The following is a 25,544-nucleotide window of genomic DNA, read 5'->3' as shown; positions in this document are numbered from 1 at the left end:
ATTTAGTTCAGTTTAAATACAAACCAGTCTTCTTTGACGCAAATAGCCCGGAGCACTGACTTAAAAATATAATAAATACCAAGAGCTAAACTTAAAAATACAGTTATCATCCAACCCCAGCAGATATGAGATCTTTTGACTTTACTTTCTACCATCTTTCTCCTGACATTTCCCCCCACCTCTGTGCTTCCTTCCATCTCCTCCCTTTCTGACCTCCATCGCCTCCCACTTTTCTTCTCCTCCCTGCTCTTGCACAGCTGTAGTCTGGAGAGACAGAAAGCTGCAGGAGAAACAGCTGGTCCACACACAATCCAATATGTGCGGCTCTTGTAATGTAGCTGGTCAGATGGTTTGAGACAAGAGACACACACACATACACGCACACGCATGCTTACAGAGGAGGTCCAGGGGGCCCTGTACCCTTTTACAAGCGCATTCAGATATTGGCACTAGTTCCAATATCTAAATATGAACTGCAAGCAGGCAAATCCAATAAAAAACAGAAGCTCCTGCACATACAAATTAGAATACGCGCATTAGCTCAGTCTCATAACTGCGCCGCACGAGATTTGTGAAATACACACTGGCATTCCATGAGAAACCGCACACTGCTTATAAGGCAAACAGAAAATCCTTGCCTGTCCTCCCCAAGCACCCCTATTTGAATTTTATTTTCTGCACAGAAATCATTACTCACTACAGTCCCTGGGCACACCGTTTTTTTTTTCCCATTCAGGGCCGTAAATCTAGTTTATGTTTGGTGAGCCAATTAACTCAACCTAGGGGCTCACTTACTGGGACCGAGCCCCCCGGTTATAATATTTGTTGGGCTCAAGTTTTACACCTTAACTGTTGCTCTGTTAGACTTGAAGAGCCTCCTGTGTGTAGCTCTGTCACAACCACAGCATTAGCTTCTTACACATCTTCATGTAGACATGTTAGGAATGCTGACCCACAATTGACCTGCTAATGTTACATTTTTGGCCTCTTTGCAGAGTCCATTAAATAAATTGTTCTGTTTTGCACTTTAAAAAAAACAGTAAGAAAGGCAAAGGAAAGTCTGAATAAATCATGGTACATGTGCAATGGACATGCACACAGCCTATTAGGAGGCACTGCATTCTGACAGGGGGTTTATGGGTACAAGGATGCCGTGTGAGTGTGAGTGTGTGTGTGTGAGGATGGATGCACCGGTTCATCAGTTCTTGGATGATCTGACACTCTAATCCTTTTGATGTACGTGCAGAACATATCACTGGTGAGGAGCAGACGCTAAAACCAGCCGAAAGGATTGTGGAACCTCCATTTTAATCTCATCCTACCCCTCAGTGGGAATCAAGTCAGCAGAGAGAACTTTTGGAGAAGCGTTGCTGAGGATAAGGAGAGGTCAGATACAGAGAGGGAGAGACAGACATGAAGCAGATTAAGATAATTAGTGAGGTGGCCGAAGAGCCGGTTGAAACCTTTCTGTAATAGAAATGATCAATGAAACAAAAGTGCCAAAGGCTGACTAAGGATACCTGTTGTTGCCCGAATGGTCTTGACTTACTTATGACAATAACGCAATACAGCTCGGAGGATGATGAGCGGATGTCAACACAGGTGAACACATGCTGGCACAGTATGAAATAAATAAAAGAGAATGGGTAGTTGTACAGCTATTACTTTGTGTGTTTTTGTTTTAGATTTAGGAACTATTGCTACATCTTAGCTTAATCTTTAAGGCTTTGCGAAAGGTTAACAAGTAAGTACAGGCCGACAAGTTGCTGCAGAGAACTAGACACAAACAGGCCCTCTTGTTTATGAGATGTGCAGTTTTTTTATTAAAAACATTCCCACACATAATGTATTCTCATTTACTTCAGAAAAGTCACCATTACACTAGCCTGCTCTGCCTGTGAAAATGTTATATTCGCACCAGATATAACCATTTAATCCGACACTTTACCAAACTGTCATTTGTAAAATGTACTGGTATTGAAGTGCATGTTATACAGTGTACAAGTGTATCTATAGTGCGGTATAAAGGGCTTAATTGCCACAATTAAATGTTGCCATCTATAGAGAGAATCGGTGCCATAAAATTGCAGGTGAGGTCTAAGTAATTAGAACTCCGCACTAGATATACGTGTTGTATTATTTCTTCTTCATCTAAATCAAAACTAGAAAATCATTCAACATGCGGATTACTTTTAAGTACATTTAACTGTAATAGAGCTTCACTGGTTCATTAAACAAAAGCTTATATTAAGCAAATGAAAAGACAAAAGAAAGATTGCAGCTTGGTCCATTTCATCATTCATGTCAGCTAAATATGGTATCGACTTGGCAACCTCTGTATTTTCTATTCTGTAAGTAGCCTGTACATCATGCATTATTAAACCCAGCGCGTTATAAATTCTTACAACCACCTCAGCTAACTGTCTGTTGTATAACTAAAGTCCTCAGGCTTGTTCTTTACTTCAAGCACCTCAAAGCTTTTGAAAAAGCGCAACAATGAAATCGACAAAGAAACTGTCCCTCAGTTATTTCAAACAATTCCGTAATTCCTTCTGGTTTGAGTGATAACAGGAGGCGGAAGAGCCGACGACGGAGAGGTTTGGTTGAAGGACTCTGATGAGCGACAGCCAAGGGGACACATGGAGCTGTATGACAGTTAGCAAGCTGAAATGACGGTAGAACAGAGGCTAGGGATGGTTGAACTCAAAGCACACAAGTCTGTATGCCGAGATCTGTGCTAACAATACCTCCCCATAGGGACCTGACCTCCTGCATGGGGGTGACTCACTGACTGGTCCTCTGGCACACAAGCATTGCTTTATTATATTAAAGGTATGTTCCAGGTGTGGAGCAACACAATGGTCGGTTGATGACCACAAGCAACACCTGAATCCTTCCGAAGGCAGGAAATGCAATGAGTTTGGAGAAATTGTAAGAAACCAAATGAAGTCCTCTTCTTCTGAAGAACGGAGTGAGCTGGAAGCAGTAGAAACACGGCCCTTTCTCTCCAGGGCAAGATTTCTTTGCATTAAAAGCAGAGAAAAGCCACACACACACACACACACACACATACACACACCACCTTTTAACCCTCTCATTAGTGTAATCCTGCATGAGAAGAGTAAATTGTCATGAATAAATCCACTTAGAAGCCAGTGAATGAAAGACTTTCACTTTGAGATGGTTGCATTTCCATTTCAATAAGCGCGGCACACTGCAAAAACATTGGCGGTGTTTGACGGAGTAATTGGGAACATTAACGGGTAGATAAAGCATAGTAAGTCACAAGTGATTGTGTCAATTATTTTTGTGCTCAGGCGAAAAGAAAATGAAAAAACAGTGCAAGATTTTTCTACTAATAAGGCAAATAGATCCCCCCTGAAGGTATGAGATTGTTGCGAGAACCTGGAAAGTAGACAGCAGTCGGACCTTGAGACAAATGTATTCCAGCGTACTGGCCCAGGGACAGAGTTGTTTGAGCAGGATGACCTTAGCAATTGATTGTTTGGAAAATCTCCTTTGGCTGAGTTCTAAATAAGCACCTTGTGTGAACCGTACGGGGTCAAAGACTGGTCTAAATGCAATTACACACTGCAGACAGGGCATACATCTCAAGCTTAGTGGCCTACTCTTTGTTTGAATGAGAATCCACCCTAATTCCTACCTGGCCTTTGTTTGTGAAAGAAGACAAATTGGGCAATGGTAGAAATATTAAAACACAAAACCCAGGAGAGACAGTCTCGGGAGGAGTGCACCCAGGTCACAAAGAGAAGCGATACAGAGGAGGTGGAGGAGAAGGAGGAGGAGGAGGATGAAAAAGAACTGGCAGTGGGGAGGGCGATGCATTGTAACAAAGAGAAATGTGAGCAAGACAAAGACATACGAGCCTGGGTAGAAGTAGAAATACAGACACAAAGAAACAAAGAGCTCCGCTATACGCAACACTGAGCGAGACGACTCAACCGCCGCTGAAATGTAGGTTCTCCGCTGCATGGAGAGGCCAGGTGCCAAAAGAGGCAAGGTCCCTAAAACACACACACACACACACACACACACAGTTACAGCCATGCTCTGCATCCTAATGTACCCAGATGTGATCTGGTCCTTCCCCTGTAATCAATCGAGGAGACAATTGTGGGCCAAGGAGAGAAAGAGGCTGTGTTTAAAAGCCTCTCCAGCGGGACAGAAAAATAGGTTAGTAAAAATCTGATTCCACACAAATATCTACGGCATTATATTTCAAGCTATATTATTCTGATTGACAGGTATACAGTCTGCAGTGAGATACACAGCATTAGACAACAATGCCTTGGCACAACCAGGGAAAATGACAGGGAAAGATGCTGACAGTGCAGGTGCAGATAGCAGAAACACATGCTACTTTTGACACTATACTAAACACAATATTTCCTCACAGCTGATGTTAGAAAGATGCTGCATAACACAGTAATGAGTGATTGGCTGATTTGGAGCCAAATTGTGCTTCATGTCAGGTGTTTGGTACTGATAATAATGTGTGCAGGCGGGGGTTGAAGCGGTAACCACAGCACCACATTACAGCTACTCCAGAGCCGATTATAGAAAACAACAATGGTTTTCAAGCATTGTGTTGTATTCTCAATTCTCTACCATTTCTCAGCCTCCAAGATGGCTTCCAGAAAAAAATCATCATCTCAACATCAACTCCAGGGGGATTCCAGAAATCAGAGAAGCCATCAGACACAGTAATACAAATTTGTGTGCGCTATTTAACGGTACAATTCTGCCATGAAACAGTAGTCTTTGGCACTTATAAAACCTTCAAAACCTGGAGACGCTAAAGACGGATTATTTACAGCCGGACTGTTGAAGAAATTGACTGAAAAGACAAGCTTGTTTGGTTTGGACCGAGCTGCACGAGGGAGGAATGAATGGAGAGGAAAATGAATGAGGGTTGAAAGATGAAACTTTAATGATCCCTCTGGGGAAAACGGGTCATTGCAGCACAGCCGCAGAGAGAAGGGTGAAGATAACAACAGAACAAATGCAGGCTGTTGTAGATAATGCAAGTAATTGAAACAAGGTAAACCTATTACAGACGATTGCACTGATAAATACGTGCTGTGTTATTTGATAGATTTAGATGTTCGATCTGCGTGTCAAATTGTCAAATAAATGAAATGATGATGTCAGATGGGAGAATTTACAAGGTAAAACACACGTGTGCAAATGAGGATTGTGAGACGTTGAAGTGATACAAAATGCAGACGGAGCAAACACAGCACACAACAGAAGGGAAGCAGACAGATCGAGCAGGGGAGGGAGCGAGACAGGAAGGATTGTGCTGAAGCAGTCCCCAGCCCCTTTAATTGGTAGGAAACAAGAGGTCTCTGAATAAACACCCGCCATAAGAGAGCGCCGGGCTCATTTTTCCCTCTCCTCGCGCTATCCTTCTTTTCTCCCGAGTAGTTTAACTGAAGCTAACTCTCTGTCGTGTTTCCCCTCGAAGCTCTTCCTCCTCCTCCTCCTCCTCCTCCTCCCTGCACTTCCCCTTCACTCGTCACCAGCCCCAGCTGTCTTTCCTCCATCCTCTCCTGTGTATCCGTCTGTTGCTGGGACGACAAACTAAACACCATCTCCAGATTTTCCAAATATAACAACAAACTGCACTCTAGGATCCCTCATGTCTGCACCTACACCGCTCTCTATCTCCGTCTGCCTTTTTTTATTTTTTTTTGTTCTCCCTCTCACCGCAGACTTGCAGTCTTCCTTGCCTTCTTACTGCTTTTCGGTTTTCTCCCTAATTATCTCACGGAGAACGAGGTAGCCCCTACCATCCCCCTACCATCCCCCGCACCTCTACAGCCTGGCTACTGAGAGACCCTGATGAATAATTTCACGTTTCTCTAGCCTTCTCTTTCGCTGGTCCTCAAATTGATTATTGTAAAGAAAGCACAGCTAAAAGAGCAGCCCGCTGGGTAATTTGTCTTTCTGACGAGGATAGTTCGTCTATAGGTATGGGGGAGGAAAAAGCAAGGGGGGGCTCGAAAATGATATGCAAAGGAAGAGAGAAAAACGTGATTATAGGAGAAAATAAAATGATATTCGAGGCCTGGCCCAGTCTCGGGTCTGATAGCTCATTCCGTTTGAAGTTGTGGTCAGAGTCAGGATTGGCGAGAATTTATATTTGCATTCGAAAATGTTCAGAGAAAAGTGAGAAAAGTGAGATAGGTACGTTCCTCGAGGAGCTTCTGTAATTAGGTGAAGCACATTTGTAAAATAAAAGCTAATACTCTGTTATCCTCCGTCTCCAACCCCTCTGTGTTATTCTGCAAATCTCCATCACAAACACTGCTGCGGCCCCGTGGCTACAAACATTCATCAGTCAATGTTTGATTTGGCGTAAATGCGGCTGACTGATGTGCTGTGCTGGATGATACCAGCCTCCAGGTGTTTCCAATCTCCTTGACAATGACACTCCCATTGGTTGGCGTGCGAGGCTTCAGTGATGACAGGGACGCAGGGTATCATTTGGGCACCACAGGGGAGATCGCTAAGTGTGTGTACAGACACCCTGCCTTATCATTAGTATGAGGTACGCCATGAATAAGCTGCGTGGAAATGGATGCACCTCTGCTGGCTTTGCAACATTACGTGACTCGCCTGACTGAATGGGAGGACATTAGGAGGCCGAGAACAGGTCATTTGTGTACGTCATTGATCATTTTGGTTAAGGCAAGTACACACTTGAATATGTTTAAATGGCATTTGGCATTCTTGTAGTTTCCACCGGGCAGCTTTGATGCAGTGCACAGTAAGCTAAATCAGCCCGCCCACCAGCTCTCTTCTCGTCTTTCTTCTCCTGCATGCATAGTACCGGTACTGTACACCCTCATCACTTTTCATTCTCCCTTGTGTTTTCCTGTCTTCCGACTTCAGTCTTTGCTTACTCTCATCTCCTTTGTTTCATCTAAGCCATCTCACCATCTCTCAATGCTTTGCTCCGCCCTTATCTCCTCTTCCTTCTCTCCTGCTTCAAACCTCCTCTCTCAGCTATGCTAGATTTTCCTCAGTGATTTTTGGGCCTGCACGCTTACCTCTTTTTTTCTTTTCTTCCTCCAAGTCGTGCTGTTGTGCATTCTCTAACCCCAACCCCCTGAAACCCTCCTAATGGATCCCATGTCAGCAGAATACCAGAGTAAACCACACTACTGCACTGTGGTTTCATGTCTGTCTCTGCTTCAATGACTCTCTCTTCCATGTATAAAAAAAAAATAAGGAGAGAAAAACTGCTGCCTGAACATTACAGTATGAGTCAGAAATGACTCCAATCATATAGTAATCACTTAGTAACGCCGTGTCACATATAAATAACACCACTGCTAAACATTTGGCTTTAAAGTGGCCAACACACATGGGCCATTGATTAGCGATGAGGTTTTGCTTTTATTAGGTTCTATATTTAAGACTTTGACTCAGACTTGACAATGAGGGGTCACTGCTGCAGTATTTGAGGGTTTTCTCTTGTCTGAAATTACCATTTCCTTTGCCCATGTAACCATTGAAGCTATCACACAACATGGTAATTACTCACTTATTCTAGGTTACTGCTGCTGTTGCTTCTGGTAAACACTTACTTTGCATGACAAGATTTTCCCCAATTTTTGTGCCAAAACTTGTATCCCTGAGAAAATTATAGGGGAGATGTACTTAATAAACAACCCTGTCTCCTAGAAAAGACGGTCATATACTGCTATGTTGCAACAGAAAGTATGTTTGTTAGAAACATGAGGCCGCCTGGATTTTATTTTTCATCGACATAATGAGAAAAGGTGTTTAGTTAACGTAATACGATGACTTGCGAACAAAACAAAATATCCTCTCTCGCAGTACAAACTGTGCTTGCGGCAACAGAAGTGCGATTGACCTTAAAGTTTTGGGAAATCTTTGTTAAGGCAGAGAAAAAAAATTGTGGTCTGGATAAAATACTGAAAAAGTCAACAATGACACACAACTGAAGCCACAATCATTTCCTAACATTAAGCAAAGTGTAAGCACACGCACACACAGCATGTGCCTCCTAAACTTCATGTAGCTCTTTAAAAAAAGCCACAAACTCAACCAGTGCTGTGTCCTTTTCTTTCATGGGCATATCTCTTGGCTTTGTCCTCTCTTTTGAGTGAACCAGTAGTGGTGCGTGCAGGCGGCTGCAGCAGGCTCACCGGGACACGTGTGATGAACCGATAAGGTACTAACAAACTCTCACATCCACGCTGGGCTCGGCACTACCACAGGTACACGGCATCGGTGGCAAGAAGAGACAAATGGATCCGTTTTCCATTTATTTATCTATATGTTTAGTGGAGCACAGAGCACATGCTGCTCTGCCCCCCGTTTAAATCTCGATCCTGGAAACACAACACCAATAAAGCGACATATTAGCCCTCCCGAGCAGGAGACTAATCGAGCACACCGACACATAACCCGTGAAGAAAATCAGCCCGCTTGCTGTGAAACAAACATCAAACGGACAATTATAATACCACTGCAACCAGGGGGACTTCACTCATCCATATCTGCACCGGCAAAGAGTAAACAATGAATAAAAAAAAAATATTTCTGACAAAACTATTCTGGAAAGAAATGGAAAGGATTTATCCAGGAGAATAAATCCATGGCTAAAGCCGTGACTTAAAACACAATAATACATTTTTGCTGTGGAGATGGAAGGGGCAGATCACAAGCCCCAGGGGGGCGGATGAGGGTCAGGGGTGAGGGAGGGCACGCATTTATACCCCTTAGATTTGATAGGGCCTGGAAATTGCTGTGAGAGGCACCCACTTCTGCCTGCCGCGTCTTTCTCAGTGACTCCAGCAGGGTTGCCCCTCAGTGAGGAGGCCTCGCATGACGCAATGCCCCCCCCCCCCCCACTGACAAAAGCTTCCCGTTTGCACGGACATCTACACCATCGGCAGGCAAGCTGAACGTCCCACAAACTCCATTTAATATTTCTGTCTCTCCAGGCCGGTTCACTCCCTCTTGCCACTCCGCACAAACCAGCAGTCTCAATCCCCAAAACGTTCTCTATTACTGACATCGACCAGAACCTAAAAACTACCCCGTCCGCCTGTTTTGTCATATCACCTGGCAGAACACCAACAGATTTTTCACTCCGTGCCAAGCAACCAGTCATGTGAACGGTTGAGCCGCTTCATTTAATTAGTGCAGCGCCCATATGGATTAGAGAAGAAGACAGGCCGTGCACAACCAGAAAGTATGTTACGTGCCCACCTGATCAGCTCTCAACATTGCCCTTTGGCATGCATACACAGATGCACAGACACCAGAGGGAAAGGGTGGGGGATTCGTAGATTTGTAATCAGGTGATTTCTTTGCCGTGAATTTAATTGGTTTTAGCAGCAGTGCAATGAAAACGTTGAGGTTGGCTTGCTGCACCATGTGTACAGAGACAGCTGCTCTGATGGGCAGGAGGTAGAAGTGAACATACTGCTTAATGGATTATTTTAAAAATCAGCGATGTTGATGAATAACATGCTGTCGTCCTGACATGCAGATGGGAGGGAGGCAACGCAAATACTTGCACCAGGCTCTGTGGATATTTGAATCCCACGTTAAATCCCACGAGGACACTGCACTGTACACCATATTCCTTTGTCACTGTTTTAAACTATTTAAATGGAGTACACAGGTGATCAGTCTTCATTGAGTCAAAGTGGACAATGTGCCAAATAAAAAAAAGGAATATTTGAAGAAACAGGCAATCCTGAGATATCACATTCAGGAGAGTGGAGAGGACAGAAAACACGAAAATATAATGCTTGCGGCCAGGGTGGTTTCCGGCCAAGAGGCATAAAAACATGGGATCACATTCAGTGCAAACACTATGAATTGGACTGAAATGCAATGTGACTGTGCTTTAACACCCGAAAAGGTGGCCTTTGTAACTTTACTTGTGCAGTTGACCATTAATCTACTGAAAAATTGCCAACTTGTACCAACAGTGCAACGCAATGAAGCAAATGCCCATTACCAAGGTGGTGTTTTAAAAAGATTCCTTATAACAACATTCACTTATCTACTGTATATAAATGTATTGAGTAGGTGGAGGAAAGGTGAGAACTTTCTCACAAGATCCAAAGACTCTGGTATTTGCTCTGGGATTTCCTCCACTAAAAGTGTCCCATCTTCAGACAAAAGCAAAGGTCAAATCATCCAGTCCTACAGATATTAGTTTCACTGATTGATCTGCTACCTGAATGCACCATGCCATTTCCACATTTCTGGCCAACAATAGCGTCAATGCACCAGCCTAATGGACTCATCAATGATGTGTTACAGAGCATGAACAGACCTGTAATAGGGTAATAAGAGTTGGGTTATTCTTTACCCTCACAAAGGCTCCTTAAACTGAAATGTGGTATTTAGTTGCAGCTGTACAAACAGCGAATAATACATGCAGTGCTGTGTGCCACATTTGTTTATGGTGGTGAAGGTATTTTGGGTTGTTAAGCTCTATATGAATAATGGCATAATCCGCTGCAATTATGTTTAGATATCTTATAATTAGCTCACTGTAATCCCTCCAGCTGTCTTCTTCTCAGTAGACTGTCTGGATCCAAATAGGAAGAAATGAGAAGGAGGACATTTAGGGATAGGGTGACCTTTTAGTCCTGGAAGGGATTTCTGGCATTGTGGACTAAAATGAAATGTTGTCCTTCACAGTTTGGGGAGGGAGAGAGCTGCTTTTGTGTCTCTAAAAGCAAGGAGAAAAGAAAAATGACGTGTAGAGGACAGACTCAGGGTTGACTCGAGGTTAGTAGTTATTATCATATCCGCTTCAGTCAGTAGTGTTAGCATCTCCAAGTCCCACACAACAACCACTATATACCAAGGTTTTCTATTCATGGTTGACTTCCACTTTCTTAATTTCACTTCACTGTCTCATATGGCAGCATGTGTCCAAATTAATTGGTTTATTGTTGGATGCACTGTTTTTTTTACGCTCTGCTTGATACAAATATGCTGCTGCTCGGGGGTTTGAATGAAAAAACGGAGGTCAACATACATTCACGGTAGAGTTACCGTAAGATACAAGGCAAAAATCACTGATATTTACTGTGACTGAAACCCTTGATTAGGCCCAGTAAGTGTCCCTGCTGAAGGTAGCCCATGTTTAATAGCATCCATTGAAGCGTAGTGAATAACATGCATGGGCTGTTAAAGTCCCTGTGTTTGTGAGTTTGTCCTTTTTTTCAGGAAGCAAATGGGAGTGACGGGGAGGGCTATTAAACATGGCAGACTGTGCGTGCTGTAAACAACGTACAGCACATTCCCTGCTGTGTGTTCATGGGAGTGTGAAGCTTCATGCATTTCCACCTCCCAGAAGTAATTTGGAACAGGAGTCATCTAACTGTGCTGTTGCTCCTTACTGCGCTGAGAGGAAGCATTAATATCTTGTTATTGTCATGTGTCTGTTACAATTAAATATGGTTCGACTAAATAGCAGGATTTTATTTTGGGAAAAAGAACCACCCTCATCTGTTTGCTGACAGTTTCTTTGGTGCAGGTTTTGATATCTCACTATTCCCCAATGCAATAGAGTGGAATATTGTTGTATAATGTTCAAAGTATTGAACAGTGACACACACAACATGCAGGGCAATAACCACAACAGTGAATGATCAATCCTTATCAGCTTGAACAAGAAAACTGTTTCAGGACACAGACATCAACATTGAACCCGACTGTTCCATTCATGAATTTATCAGAATGGAGACAGAAATCCAAGAGACAGATACTGTATTTTTAAACATGGATGTATAAATGCAAAACTATCTGAACAGCTAGATATCATGGTTGGAAAAGGAATAGGTTGAATGTTTTGAATTGGGTCAACTTACTCTTCATCTGACAATTCTGACAATTTATCTGGTAAAAAAGGATTAAAAAAAAGCTTCAAACCTTCCTTTGGGCTGGAAACACAATTAAATTACCGCAGAAACCGATACTAGGAGTGTTTTGGCCAGTCGAGGCAAAGGGCAAATCAAACAAACAGGGTTTTATTCATATCTGTAAATTAACGATGGGTACTCTCGTCCTTTGCCCTCTCCTCCATTTCTTCGTCTCTATCCCTCCCCATTATCGAACGCTCCCGCCATCCCCCATGGCAACACTATCCGCTCTATTACAGAAACTCTAGAGATATCTGCCTTCTCAGCATGCAGTGAGGCTAGAGACGGTGAAACAGATACACGCACACACACACACACACACAGATGTACACGCACACCCACACAGAGGTCTGAGATAATCAATGCCAACAGAGCCGCAGCAGATAGCGAGAGTGGGGAGTGGAGCGAGGTAGACCCAAGGCCAAGTTATACTCAAACAGGCAAAATCCAAAAGGAAAATACACTAACGTGATTAATATGGATGACTGCCCCAGCAGAAAAATATTTACAAATGTCTTGTCTGGGCACAGTATATCATATGAATTCTCAGCTTATTAAAAAGATAACGCATGGAGGAAAAGGCACATACGTGCATTTGAAAGACCAGGAAGTGAAGGCAAAATTTAATTTAACTAAAAAATTAGTTTATTAATGGATTTCAATCAAATGTGCTTAAAAAAAAGAATACCTAACACGATATTAAATGCAATATGATGTCTCAGTTTCTGCCTATGATATATTTTTTGCTGGTTAATTTTAGGCACAAATGCTGAGATGCATGCATGCCAACAACAACACATGCATCGTGTCATATATATATATATATATATATATATATATATATATATATATATATATATATATATATATATATATATTCTAATATCAACTTATATTCTTGCTGTCACCTTTCTCTCTCCCTCGCACAAAGTGCCACTTATAAATGGCGTCTGCCGAGGAATACAAGACAACAGACTGACAGCATTCCTACATCACATACCCGTCCCTGCACATGCTGTCAACAAACCTCAAGGAAAATCTGACAAGACAAGCAGGTGTCCGATGGCTATTAGAGTAAAAAACCCTCATCTGTCATTGAGGGAGACCAGTTAGTGGAGCAGCTGTCAATTAAACCACCACTCATCTTCAGGGGCTTCTCACACCCTGAATGGCGAGTGGACGAGAAAGATATGCGTGTCTGTGGCATGTGGGCTCAGTTGATATTTTGGTGCAAGACCTTTAGCATAAAGCCTTTAGCAACTAATTTCTCTTGGCATATTTGACGTATACATATTTTCCTGGGATGAGGCTATGACAGGGTATGTAACAAAAATGCGAGCAGGCAATAGGAAAGACAGCCGAGGCGGTTGTTGGGTGCAGATATGCTGACAACAATTATCGCAGGACATAACACACAATACAAAACATTCAAACTTTACTGGGGCATTGTTTTGAGGTTCTATAGCACTCAATTAGAAGAGAGAGTTTTGCTGGAATCTCAGTGCCTGGTTAGTCCAGCTACGCATCTCGGACATACTAATTCCAAAATGAATTCAGTGAGCCTATAATTAGCAAGCTCTACTTTGAGGCCGTGTGGAAACATACAGGATTGGAGCCTGGGAAGGAATATCCTTTTTAGGTATTTTCATGAGAAAAAAATACATTTAAAAAATTGCCAGGTTGTAGTGAAGAAACTAGTCTGATGAAACTGTGATTCCGCACCATGAGACGCATTCCAATTCAAACTTTACAAATGCGTGGTGAGATCTGACAGAATGTACAGCATATATATAGATATATATATATATCTATATATATACTGAAACTGATGCACAGAGAGTATGAAAACAGATAATACAGAACAAACCAGGCAAGCAAAAATAGGATTATTATAGTTATATGTTAACGGTAATTCCTGTTTGGTTTGACACCACAACTCTAAACATTTAAATAATTAAAAAAAAAAAATCTATCCCACAAGCAAGTAGCAGAGGTCAGACCCACAATTGCTTTCTTTTAGTGTCAAACATATTATTCTGGTGCCAGAGCAGTTGGTGGCAGGTTGTCAAACAGTCCAATCAGCTGTCCTTGTGATCCCGATGACCTCAGAGACCCGGACAGAACTGCTATGATTACAGGCCCCTGAAACAACCAGAGCCCTGAGTCTGCCTGCAGCAATGCAGGCCGGCAGTGCTAAGACACGCATGACATTCACCGTCCTAAAAGAAGAGAGTTACACTACTTACTACTTGAGAGGTTGCCCAAGTAATTAACATTGTATACATTAAACCCTCTGTCATTCTCATCGCCGAATAGGGTTACATATTATCATAACATTAGTTTTATATACGAGCTGTAAAGTCCATCTTTCATTCGTCTAGTGTTTGCACAAATGAAAGTCTCAATAAGAAGATATTCAAAGCAAACACCACTAGATTCCAACAGTAAAACGTTCCATCAGTATAATGCACGTATTTCACTTTGACATTAAACATAAAAACTATTAGGCAAATAATGCAGTCGTTCTCCTGGAAATGCTATAAATTACATTCGAAAATAATAATTCCAGCAGCATAATAATATATTCTTCATGCTTGATTGTGATAACTTGCCAGCAGATTGCTGTTATGAAAATTATTTGATCAGGGCGTGCTTTGCATAACTAGCACTAGGATATGGGTGGGGGGGGGACAGATTTATGTCCTGAATGCAGAGAGGCATTTGTATGTGTTTAAATGACTGAGACCTCCCAGTGCTAAGGGCTATATCACTCTGAAGATTGTTTAAATCATCTACTGAGTCTGTTGGTTTTCCTTTACCTCTCAGCCTTATCCACTCTTTCGGCTCTCAGTGCCCCCTCTCATGCTGTCTGTATCTGTGCTTCTTTGTTGCATCTCAGCAATAGCCTTGGGAAGTCTGGGAAGGACAATAAAAGGGACTTTTCCACAGAGAAAAGCAGATTGAGGGAGGTTGTGTAAACAGAGAGGATGGTCTTATTGGCTGATGGAGTTTTGATTATTCCATCTTTTCATATATCTCATGTTTCGTATTATTTATTATATTTGAGAGAAAGAATGCAATGCAAAAATCTAATCGTAAACATCTACTTTAATGGTGGTTGTAGATTCCCGTACTAGAAGTGGATTGAAGAAGCTTCTCTTTCATCTCACTGGCCAGGAACCGCGTAATAAAACTGAGACATTGTACTTGGGCTCTATGTTTTCGGCTTTGATAACGGAGGGAAAAAAAAGGAATTTGGTTTGTGGGTGTGGGAGGAAGCTGCCGGTTAAACAAACATAGAAAGTGTGAATATTAATATTACTAGATCCACACATAGCAACACAATTAATTGGAAAAATATTGAAATTCCAACGTCAACATCACAAAAGGCTGTTGATATTCAAAAGATAAAAGCAAGACATGGCGCAACCCTTGAGTGTGACAGTCGGGTGATACAAGACATGTTCAGTCACAATGTTTAGCACCAATTCTTTTCATTTTTTGACATGTGAAAAATAATCATCATTACAAATTAAAATAGCACTAGTTTTTAAGTATAGAGCAGCCATCAGCAATGGAAAGAAACAGACACACCCTTGTTTTACTGTGTGTCTACTACTCTGCAACTTGCAGAAAAAAAACTACATACCATTTGTAAATAATGACAATAATGCAGAACCCATCACCAGTCATCAAAGCTTTCCGTAAGCAGCTCCAACCACAGAAGCTCCATCACAAACCTGTCTGAAAATTCTAAAGTATTCCCACAGGAGAAAGATGAAGCGATGCTCCAGAAGGAGGAGGAGGAGCAGGAGGAGGAAAATGGCAGAAAATAGGGGATACAGAACTGACAGCCAGGCGGGCTCAGAAATGGTTGTTGTGCCTTGGAACTGTTCACCTCATTTATTTCACTTTCTACTGAGGAATAACCACCCTCTCTATCTCTCTTTATCTCTCTCCCTCTCTCTCTCTCTCTCTCTCTCTCTCTCTCTGTGTCCCCATTGTCGCTGCATGTTGTATATCACCACATCTGCAGCATAGTACACAAGATACCAGAATATATGGTTTTGGCGGCCTAATAATCGGCTCCTGCACTGGCAACTGCTCACATCTCTGACTCAATGTGCCTGTGACTGCTACTCTGTGGTGTTATTTCCTTGAAGTAAACCCTACAGTGTATAGAAACAGTACTTATCAAAGTCTAGTATATCTCGGATTGCCCTTCAATGTTTCTAAAAAAGGATTTCTCTGTTATTCGTCATCAGCCTCATCATGAATGTATAGGCTCAAGTTTACAATGTGATAATTAATAGATATTTGGTTCTCACTCTATCGTATAAGAATATAAGTACATCTCTGTGTCTTTGCAGAGGATATTTAGGTAATCTCTCAGGTAAAGTTAGTCAGTTACTCAAAAGACAACTATATTAATTTGTTGTAGTGGTAGCGAGGAGTAAAGACCACACAAACAAGTTGTATTTGCAGGCAAGTTTTAATACTCTGCCGCTGAACAGCTAATTATGCACCCAGCCTGCAAGCTGACGTTAGCAGTGCACTTTTCCTCTGAGATTTCTTGTTTGGTTGCTCGACAATGAGCGAAGGTGCAAAAACAAGACGTGTGTGTTCATGTTTGTTAATTAGGGACGCAACTTCAGCAGGGGGAAGCTGATGTGTGGGTTGCTGTTGAGTGTGTGTGGCTCCCGTGTTGTGTAACAGGCGGGTGTCATTGCGGCTGTCTGCTTATGATAGAAGGCTGACATTACAGCTTTAGGCAAATATAATTCAAAATTAAAAACATCGGATTGGCAATATTGAAAGAAGTTCTCCCTGTACATAGAAGGATTACTAACCATTTAGATCATTAATTGGAAAGAACCGGAAATTCTGAAGGAAAGTCTACGCTAAGGTGCTAGAAAGGAGGTTTCGGCCGATAGTCGAATCACGGATTGAAGAGGAACAACGCAGATTTTGTAAGGATGATGGAGGCGGCCTGGGAGTATATGCCGGTCTACATGTGTTTTGTGGACCTGGATAAGGCGTATGATCAGGTCCCCCGAGAGATACAGTGGGAGGAGGGTTATGCGGTCCAACTCTCACTGGAGCGGATCGCAGCCGAGTGAGAAGCAGATGGGATGAGCGACCAGCACCTCTAAATCTGAAGCTATGGTTCTCAGCAGGAAACCGATGGATTGCCTACTCCGGGTGGGGAATGTGTCCTTATCTCAGTTGAAGGGGTCAAAGTACCTCAGGGACATGTTCGCCACTTGGGGGAAGATGGAGTATGGGTTTCGCCGGAGAAGCACAGCAGCCGGGTCAGTATTGCACTCGCTTTACCGAACTGTTGTGATTTAAAGAGAGCTGAGCCTGAAGGCAAGGCTCTCGATCTACCGGACAATCTTCGTTCCTGTCCTCACCTATGGTCACGGATGGGTCGTGACCGAAAGAACTACTGTAGGTCACGGGTACAAGCGGTCGAAATGGGTTTCCTGAGGAAGGTCGCTGGGCTCTCCCTTAAAGATGGGGTGAGAAGCTCAGCCATCCGTTGAAAGGAGGCAGGTGAGGTGGTTTGGGCATCTGGTAAGGAAGCCCCATGGGTGCCTCCCTAGGGAGGTTTTGGAGGCGCGGCCAGCTGGGAAGAGGCCCCGGGGGAGACGCAGGACGAGTTGGAGAGATCATATTTCCACACTGGCCAGGGAACGCCTTAGGATCCCCCAGTCAGAGCTGGTAGATGTGGCCCAGGAAAGGAAAGTTTGTGGTGCCCTCTGGAACTGTTGCCCCCCCGAAACCAACAACGGATAACTGGTTGAAGATGAAGTGACAAAAAGATGGCTGCCATAATTAAAACTAAAATATATATTATACCCAAAAGGACAACTTTTGTGAAAAACATATAACCAAGCAATTTCATATTTGTTGGACTTTAAATATAATTTGACCTTACTGCATGAAGTCAATAGTCTTTTAGTACACAATACAGTTTATTTAACATTGTAGAAGTACATATTTCCATCTTTGCAACACGCAATGTGTTCTAACCTTTTATATGTATCCTTGTTGAATTGTGTAATCAGCTGATTAGTCACTGTTTTTTGGTGCTATTAGTTTGAGTCAACGTAAGGAAAGAATCCTACTGCCTGTGTGGTGATTACAACAGCAAGAGCAATGCTGTTAGCCAAATGCTAGCAACACATCTAAATCCAATGCCTTATTTTATTTTGTGAAGCAAAGAGATAATTAATTTTGAGATAATAATTCAGTTCAAAACACAAAGTTGAATTTCCGTCCAATTAAGATGTCTGGTATTCATTCAGAACATATTTGAATATGGTCGGCGGGAACAAAGCAAAGTGTCCGTCTCTTCTAGAGCACATAGAACTGTTGATTAGCATAATGATAGTCCAAAAAGTTGGTATTTTAACACTAACAAACAATGATAAAACCACAGTTACCCAGTAATCATCTGGGAAAGTGCTCATTTTTCATTGTCAAGCCCTGAGGGGGTTGTTGGTTTTTTTATTCAATTTTTTTTTTTTTTTTTACAGAACTGCAGTCAACTTTTACCGGCTGACGGGGAACCAGACAACAGATATCCTGAGACAGCAGACGGAAAGCTTTGGAAAATTATAACTGACACACGGTTGAAATGAAAAAAATGACACAACCTTTCACCCCTGAGGAAAATAGCATTAACCTCCGAGCGCAGATATGAACTGGGTGGGTGCTGTTGACTGTGGCGTCGTGGATTGACGGAAAGAGGATGGATGAAGCCAACATCTCAGCGAAAGCACAACCATCCCTCTTCTCGCAGTGACAGCAGGATTACTCAAGCATGCTGTAAGCCCTTAATACTTGCACACTGACAAATAGTGAAAAATGGGGCGCGCTAGACGTATCATGGTTTATGTCATCGCAGGATTTGTTGCATGTTGTGACTTGATGATGGGTTTTCACTGTTAATTATTTTCAGTTGCTAGAAACACTTCCGCAGCTAAGTACTTGAGTGCTGGTTGTTAAGTCCTCCGAGAGGTTTCTCGTGCAGTGTAACAAATCGGCAAATGGGGGAACGAAATATATATTTATATGACATCAGAGTAACACGACACAGCGAGCACAGAATTTTACCGGAAAGGGGCACAATCTAGCTGCAATACTGATTACTAATGTGAACTTACTAATGTGGCACATTGTTCTCCCCTCGACAGTAAGTATTAACACAGAAAGGGAAAAGTGGAAGAATATGTGCAGACACAACATGGCCCGTGACGAAGGCTTCATGTGTCAGTGTCACGGTGGTCTGTTTTTTTTTCCTTTTTATTTTGTATTTTTTGGCCTCTTGTGTCCCTGCGTAAGCGTCACTTCCTCCCCTGGTGTGTTTTTCTCTCCCTTGCAATTGTCCGCCTCGTTCCTAATGGTTCCCTCCTGACCAATCCGCTGCACCCTCCCATTGTATTTAAGCCACGTGTGTCCTTTGTCTCATGGTCGCTTCGTCTGTTGTTATCAGTTCCAACCTGTGATCTTGACGGTGTTTTCTTGTGTGTTTTTCTTGACCTTGTGCCTCCTCACTTCCAGGCAGATCTTTAGCTGTTAAAGTCATTTTTGTTTGAAACCTGGTTTGCGTTTAAGTGATGTGTGAGTGTTTTAGTGTCGATATTTCCCAATTTCTGCACGCTTGTCATCACAAATAAGGCTAGACATTTATTTTCCCGACAATGCTACAATGTATCCCTGCTGCAAATTAAAGTACTTTGAAGAGTGTGTGAAAACAACCCTAAAAAAACAAAGGAGTAATAATTAATGGTATAATTCAGTAATCTGCCAAAGGATTCAAAGATGTGATCTTCAGTTCTTTCGGGAAATTTAGCGCCTGTTGTTTCAGTTAAGAAACATGCACATCTAGCACGATCCTAACACAACGTGCACGCATATACACGCAGCTGGAACACGCTACATTCTGATGATATCGCCACGCATCCAGGAGCCATATGGTCTTTGTCAGAAGCCTTTGAGTACTTCCTCTCTTTTCTCCCTTCACCGTGCCGCTGCGAGCCAAACAAACTCCTTCCCTCCGTCCTAACACCGCTCAGCCTAGGGGAACATAGCGACTAAAATTGTTTAGACAATACTTGCAGTGCACTCGGCCCAGTCTCCAGACTGTAAACACAAACCAGCTGTCCCTGGAGTGTGATACTTATTCACTGACTGATCTAACCGTAGGCCATCTGGGGGAGAACAAGGCAGCGGAAAACCGGATGAGGAACAAGAGGCTGGCGCCGCATTCACTGACTGTCACAGCCAATTGGGAGTAAACACTGATATCTGACTTGTGGTTGTGGATGAGGAGCATTTGCAATGTGTCAGTGATTGTCTATCAAACAATTTCACTCTCAGTCCTATAGGGGAGAAAATGACAACTTCCCTCAGACGTACCGCTCTACTGCCACTTAGGATCTTTTATTGCTTTTATCCAGAGTGACTACAGACAGGATTCTGTCAGCGACAGTGACAGCCAGTGGAAGTGGGGAGCCATTAGTTAATGGGTAGGGGCAGGCCAAATAGGGGAACATGACCTCTGAGAATCTGCCTCTCTCCACGCTGCCGTGTGCATCTCCCGCACCCGCTCGTTTCCAACATGAGATTACGATCAAAGAGGAGCGGACAGGGAGGCAAACGCAGGGCTTCCACCTTAAACTGTCAATCTCACAGTCTGACCCGGGAAGCGCACACCCAATGATCCACTTCAGAGAATCTGCTCTGCAGATGAACATGTCTGTCACGTTAATGCATTCATGTAATTATTAAACGGCATCACATTATGTCTCCCACTGGCTTTTTAAGACATGTACATAGAACAAAACTGCATACATTTAAGATTATGACATATTGATATATTTTGGACATGCTATAAATAAATTATCTCACAAACATATATTTGCAAGCGCCACATTGAGATATGAATCTTAGGTTGATTTATCCCCTATTACATGTCGATGATATATATATTTTGTTAATTTCCTTTCGGTTGTTGTCTATATTTGTTTTTACTGGGAATCCAGCAAAACAGATAACAACCACATTTTTAAACGTGGAGGATGCCAAACCGCTGAGGTGGCTTTTTACATATCAAATGTTTTGCTTACTTGTAGAACCCGTGAGACTATTAGATATACATATCTAATACAAATCTGGAAAGTGGTAATTGCGGTTATAAATAAAGTAAATAAAGTCTTCAAGTAGTACTTATAAACATAATGTATGCATGCTACCAGAAAGTTTACAGTAGTATATATAACGGTATGTACAGAATTTCAATATATGGTCGATGTTTTTACTTTGAAAACTGATCCCAAAGTTTCTGTGTGACATGTAAATAAAAAAATCTGACAGGACATTGGAGGAATCAGTAGTGCCTTTCTCTTCAAATGCTCTCATGTGTGAGCAGTCATGTGACTAGCTGTATCTCGCTTTTCATTGGCTCTAGTAAATAGCAGTGTGCAATTAGTTTAAGGATAAAATGTATTCCTCTGCCTTACTGAACCTAAAAACAGGTCCACTATCCAATAACCTTTAGAGTACACAGGCTGTGACTTTGCCTTCACCTCAATAAAGCGCTCCATGATTGAATCAAGTGGCCGAGGTCAATAGGACATATGTTCATTTCCCAGGGTCCTCTAGGGTCCCTGCAGGCAGAAAAAAATATGCTGAGTGTCTTCTGTGACATTTATTGGATTGAAACTAAGTTATATGTCTTTTCTCCTTTTTTTCTCATGTCATCCCTTTCACTTTCAGAAACACCCTGTGTGTGTGTGCCTGTGTGTGTGTGTGTGCCTGCACGAGTGTGCACGCGTCTGTGACCATGTTGTGTGTTCCTACATAGTATTTCAACCCCGTGGTCACACTTCAGGCACTAGCACATAGTACATCTGTCACTGTCTCCACCACGTCACCTCAATTTTCTGCAAACTACATTCACTTCTCTGCCTTGAAGGACGGACACTGTTTCCCCCTCTCTCTTCTGTTCTGCCCCCATCTCTTTTCTGTTCCCGTCTCTGTCTGTAACTCTTTTCCCGCTCCTATCAATTGCAACCTGCCAGTCTGTCTTTTGTCAAGTAATTAATTTTCGACTGTAGCTTTCACATTTACTTTGTTGATCAAATAGCTAATGCTTTGTGGGATTTTTGTCAATGTGCTGCAGTCTCCTCCCTGCATGGGAGGCCAAGTGCATGAATTCATCTGTGATATGATGTTCAAGACAGCCAATCGTGTATTTCAACAATACTACTTCAAATGTATTTTTGGGGACAAGTGCCTAAATTATTCACGGCGCTAACACGCAGATGTAGCTTTAATGTTTGTCATCCTCACCATTCTCATTTTGCATGTTTGCATGATAACATTTGCAGGTATTTGGACATAAACACAGGAATGCTAATAAACTGTGATGACAGCACCATATATACCACAGAAAGTGTAGAATCTACTTTGAGGTGTAGGGGGATAAAAATGTATATATATAATTTACAATCCGTTCACGCAAAAGTGACATTAAAAGAAAGCTCTTTGTTTTGAATAGTTATTAACATTTAAGTGTTCAAAACTGAATGAATGAACAACTATGGCTTTATCAAGGTCTGTCGACTGAGTGTGGCCTCTCCTCCTGTTAAAAGAATTTTAACAGGATCCTCTGTCCTCTTCTAAACTTCCGAACTCAGCAACCTGTGCCAAAAAGGCTCCCGTGTTACTAGCCAGCCCCAGGGTGACCCATGAATCTGTGACCTCTGAAGGATGAAACAGGGAGACGTAACTCATCTGGGCAGCTTCAACAAGTCCTCTCTGTGTTCCCTCTCCCTCGACCTTAAAACCTGACTGCAAATTTAGTGAACTTAAAGTAATAAACTGTCCCCCCTGGAGGGCTGAGCTTCTAAGGGTTAGAGTGCTGATCCAGCATTTCCGTGATACGTTTGACCGTCGCTTTCATTTTAATTCAAAAGGTGAACCGAATGGGCCTGCTATTATTCTTAAACCTTTACAAAATATCTGCCCTGGAGGCCCAGCTTGGGCAGACCTTAGAGGAGGGGAGGATTGACAGTAAACGATGAGTATCTATGCTGTGTGTGTAGGGGCATGACAGAGGTTGTTAACCTTTGTTACCAACACGTCTTATAGTACAGTTTCCACTGTTAGTATTTAACAGATTTCCGTTTTTGAACTTGCAGAACTGGCGCGACCTGGGATTTACACACCGTCTGTATCTACGCCGCTCCGATGGTCGTAAGCCGTGACGCTTTGGCCCTGTGCACTCCGTCTGCCATTACCCACGCTTCATTCCATGCAAACATTTATACATACCGTGTATACACACACACACACGCGCACAAGCACACACAGCGTATGTTTGTCTGCAATGTGCAACCGGATAGAGTTCTGCCTCAGACACACTGCGGCAACTCTCAGTCAGGGAGTTGACATTGTCACCTGTTAGCACTTGTTTGAACCTGGGGACCAAAGCAGACACGCAGCTGCTGCGTTTCAGACAGGTGGGACTCATTGTGACCCGTCCCCGTACAATAAAGATTACCAATATTGGAAAGGAAGTAACACAAGTAAACAGTTTTTTTAAGTTTTTAACCTTTCTGGTCTAATCAATGGATTAGATCGATGCAACTGTTTGGGTGAATGTGAAAAGAAGTAAGACTTTCTGAACGTGTATTCCTCTTATTTGTCTTCAGAACTCTATGAATGCAATTATCTGAAGGTTATATTGAGAGAATATTCCTCCGGATTAAAAAAAAAGATGCTTACTTTCTTTGAAGATGGAAATTGAAATCACCACTATCATCATGCACATTGACAGATTGGGAAATCAATTAAAATGCTTAAAACAGCTTTGGCGATCATTATCTGTATAACTGCATCAAATGCTTGGGTTTCAGAGAAAGCTTCCTGGTTATTCTGGATCACAGACTGAGCGTTCTGGTACACTTTGATTCTGACTGTGGCCATTTATATATCAGGTGTATTTGCAGATAATCCCGCCATGTTGGAATAACATGCATGTGTGCGTCATTTTATCAACAGAATCCGCTATGAGCACCACAACATGCAAACACTATTGCATGTGGCAGCAGAACTTACTGGCTACTTCCAGGGATGCATTGTGACTGATCGCCTGGCCCAGATAGTTTCGTGCCACACACACGTAACTGCCGTCGTCGGGCTTGCTCCGCCGTCCGTGGATGATACGCAGGAAGAAGAGGGAGCCGCTGGGCAGCAGCATGCGGTGCGAGCGGGGGTTGTCGCGGTCCGTCTCCACGCGCTCCCCGTCTTTGGACCATTCCACCGTCGGGGTCGGCCGGCCCTCGGCCTTGCAGTTGAGAGTGGCTGGTTCCCCCTTAGACACGATGAGGTCAGAGGGGTGTTCCACAATGCGGGGAGCAAAGTCCTCCTGGCGAAGACGAGACCCTGGAGGGGAAGGAAAAGTGCAAAGGGGACAATGAGTTCCTGCTATGCACTTTACATTTGTGTAGCTGTGTGTGTAATGAAGCACATGGAACGTAATGTTTTTGTTAACTGAACACAACAGAACTATAACACAGAGCCACACTAAAATAATCATGTGTTAATCAAAACACCAGCAGCTCTAAAGGAATTATACAAGGCCAGATATTATTGCCGTGCAAGTGGCTTGTATTAAAAATAATCCAGTTTGACAATATAATTACCACACAATCGCATGTCACTCATAAAATGTCAAGCCTTTTTTCAGCAGTTGGAACCCCAAGAGGCATTGTAAATTTAAAAAAAGCAAAACAATGCTGACATGAAATATTTATATGCAGCTTTTGAGACGGGCTTCAAGGCTGAATTAGGATGGGATTATGGTGTTATCTGTCGCTCCACAGACACAATACTATAGACCTTGGAGTTAATTTCACCAATTTAAATATTCACTAGTTTTAAACGTGTCTGAAACTATATATATAGGTAGCAATATAAGAAATGCATAACCCCTCAAATGTATTATGATGGTTTTCACAGTGCACTTCATTATTGACTAAGAAAATACAGATGGTAGAAAATCTCATTTTAAATCCAGCTGTGTTTTCTCCAGACCTACCAGTTCCAATATTCTGAGCAAAGGTGAAAGGATAGCCGTCCACGCTAGGAGCCATTACTCTATTTCCTCCACCTTACTGGGGAATACATTTATTTATGCTCTGTGTTGACCATTTGCAGCCAGTTTCACCACAGCCTCTAGTCCTTAAACCGGCTGTAGAAACACGAATCCACCACCAACCATTCTCAGACTAACAACCACAAAATCATCTCTAATCCCTGATTCACTGCGGAGATGTCAGTTGTGCTGTTCTTGTCAAAGAAACGGTGTAACAATGAGTCCCTGTGAGGCAGAGGACAAAGCAAACCTCCCTAATGAGATCTAGGTACACAACTCCAATGCCTCTGCACATCATAAACTCCTTCCATCTCCTTCCAAGCCCCTAATACAGTAAATCCAGCTCCAACCCCATCCCAGAACAGCTAATGGCATCATTTTTTTTTATCAAATCGGCTTTATTTTCTAAACTGAAATGCAGC

At 42.6% G+C, this 25,544-nt stretch overlaps 1 protein-coding gene across 3 annotated transcripts in view; it reads right to left on the bottom strand.

The window, feature by feature from the left end:
* Positions 1-25,544, bottom strand: part of LOC120822484 (roundabout homolog 1) — a 63,907-nt gene that overhangs the window by 23,328 nt on the left and 15,035 nt on the right. For all 3 annotated transcript variants that reach the window (XM_078107129.1, XM_078107127.1, XM_078107128.1), the window contains exon 2: positions 24,084-24,410. Coding sequence is in view for 2 of the 3 variants with exons in the window: in XM_078107127.1 (XP_077963253.1) it covers positions 24,084-24,410 (327 nt within the window). In the remaining variant the exon portion in view is untranslated. The remainder of the gene's footprint in view (positions 1-24,083; positions 24,411-25,544) is intronic.

The sequence above is a fragment of the Gasterosteus aculeatus genome, chromosome 7 (assembly GCF_964276395.1).
Source record: "Gasterosteus aculeatus chromosome 7, fGasAcu3.hap1.1, whole genome shotgun sequence".
Lineage (NCBI taxonomy): Eukaryota > Metazoa > Chordata > Actinopteri > Perciformes > Gasterosteidae > Gasterosteus > Gasterosteus aculeatus.
Note: the sequence above shows the minus strand (reverse complement) of the source record. Positions and strands in the feature narration are given on the sequence as shown.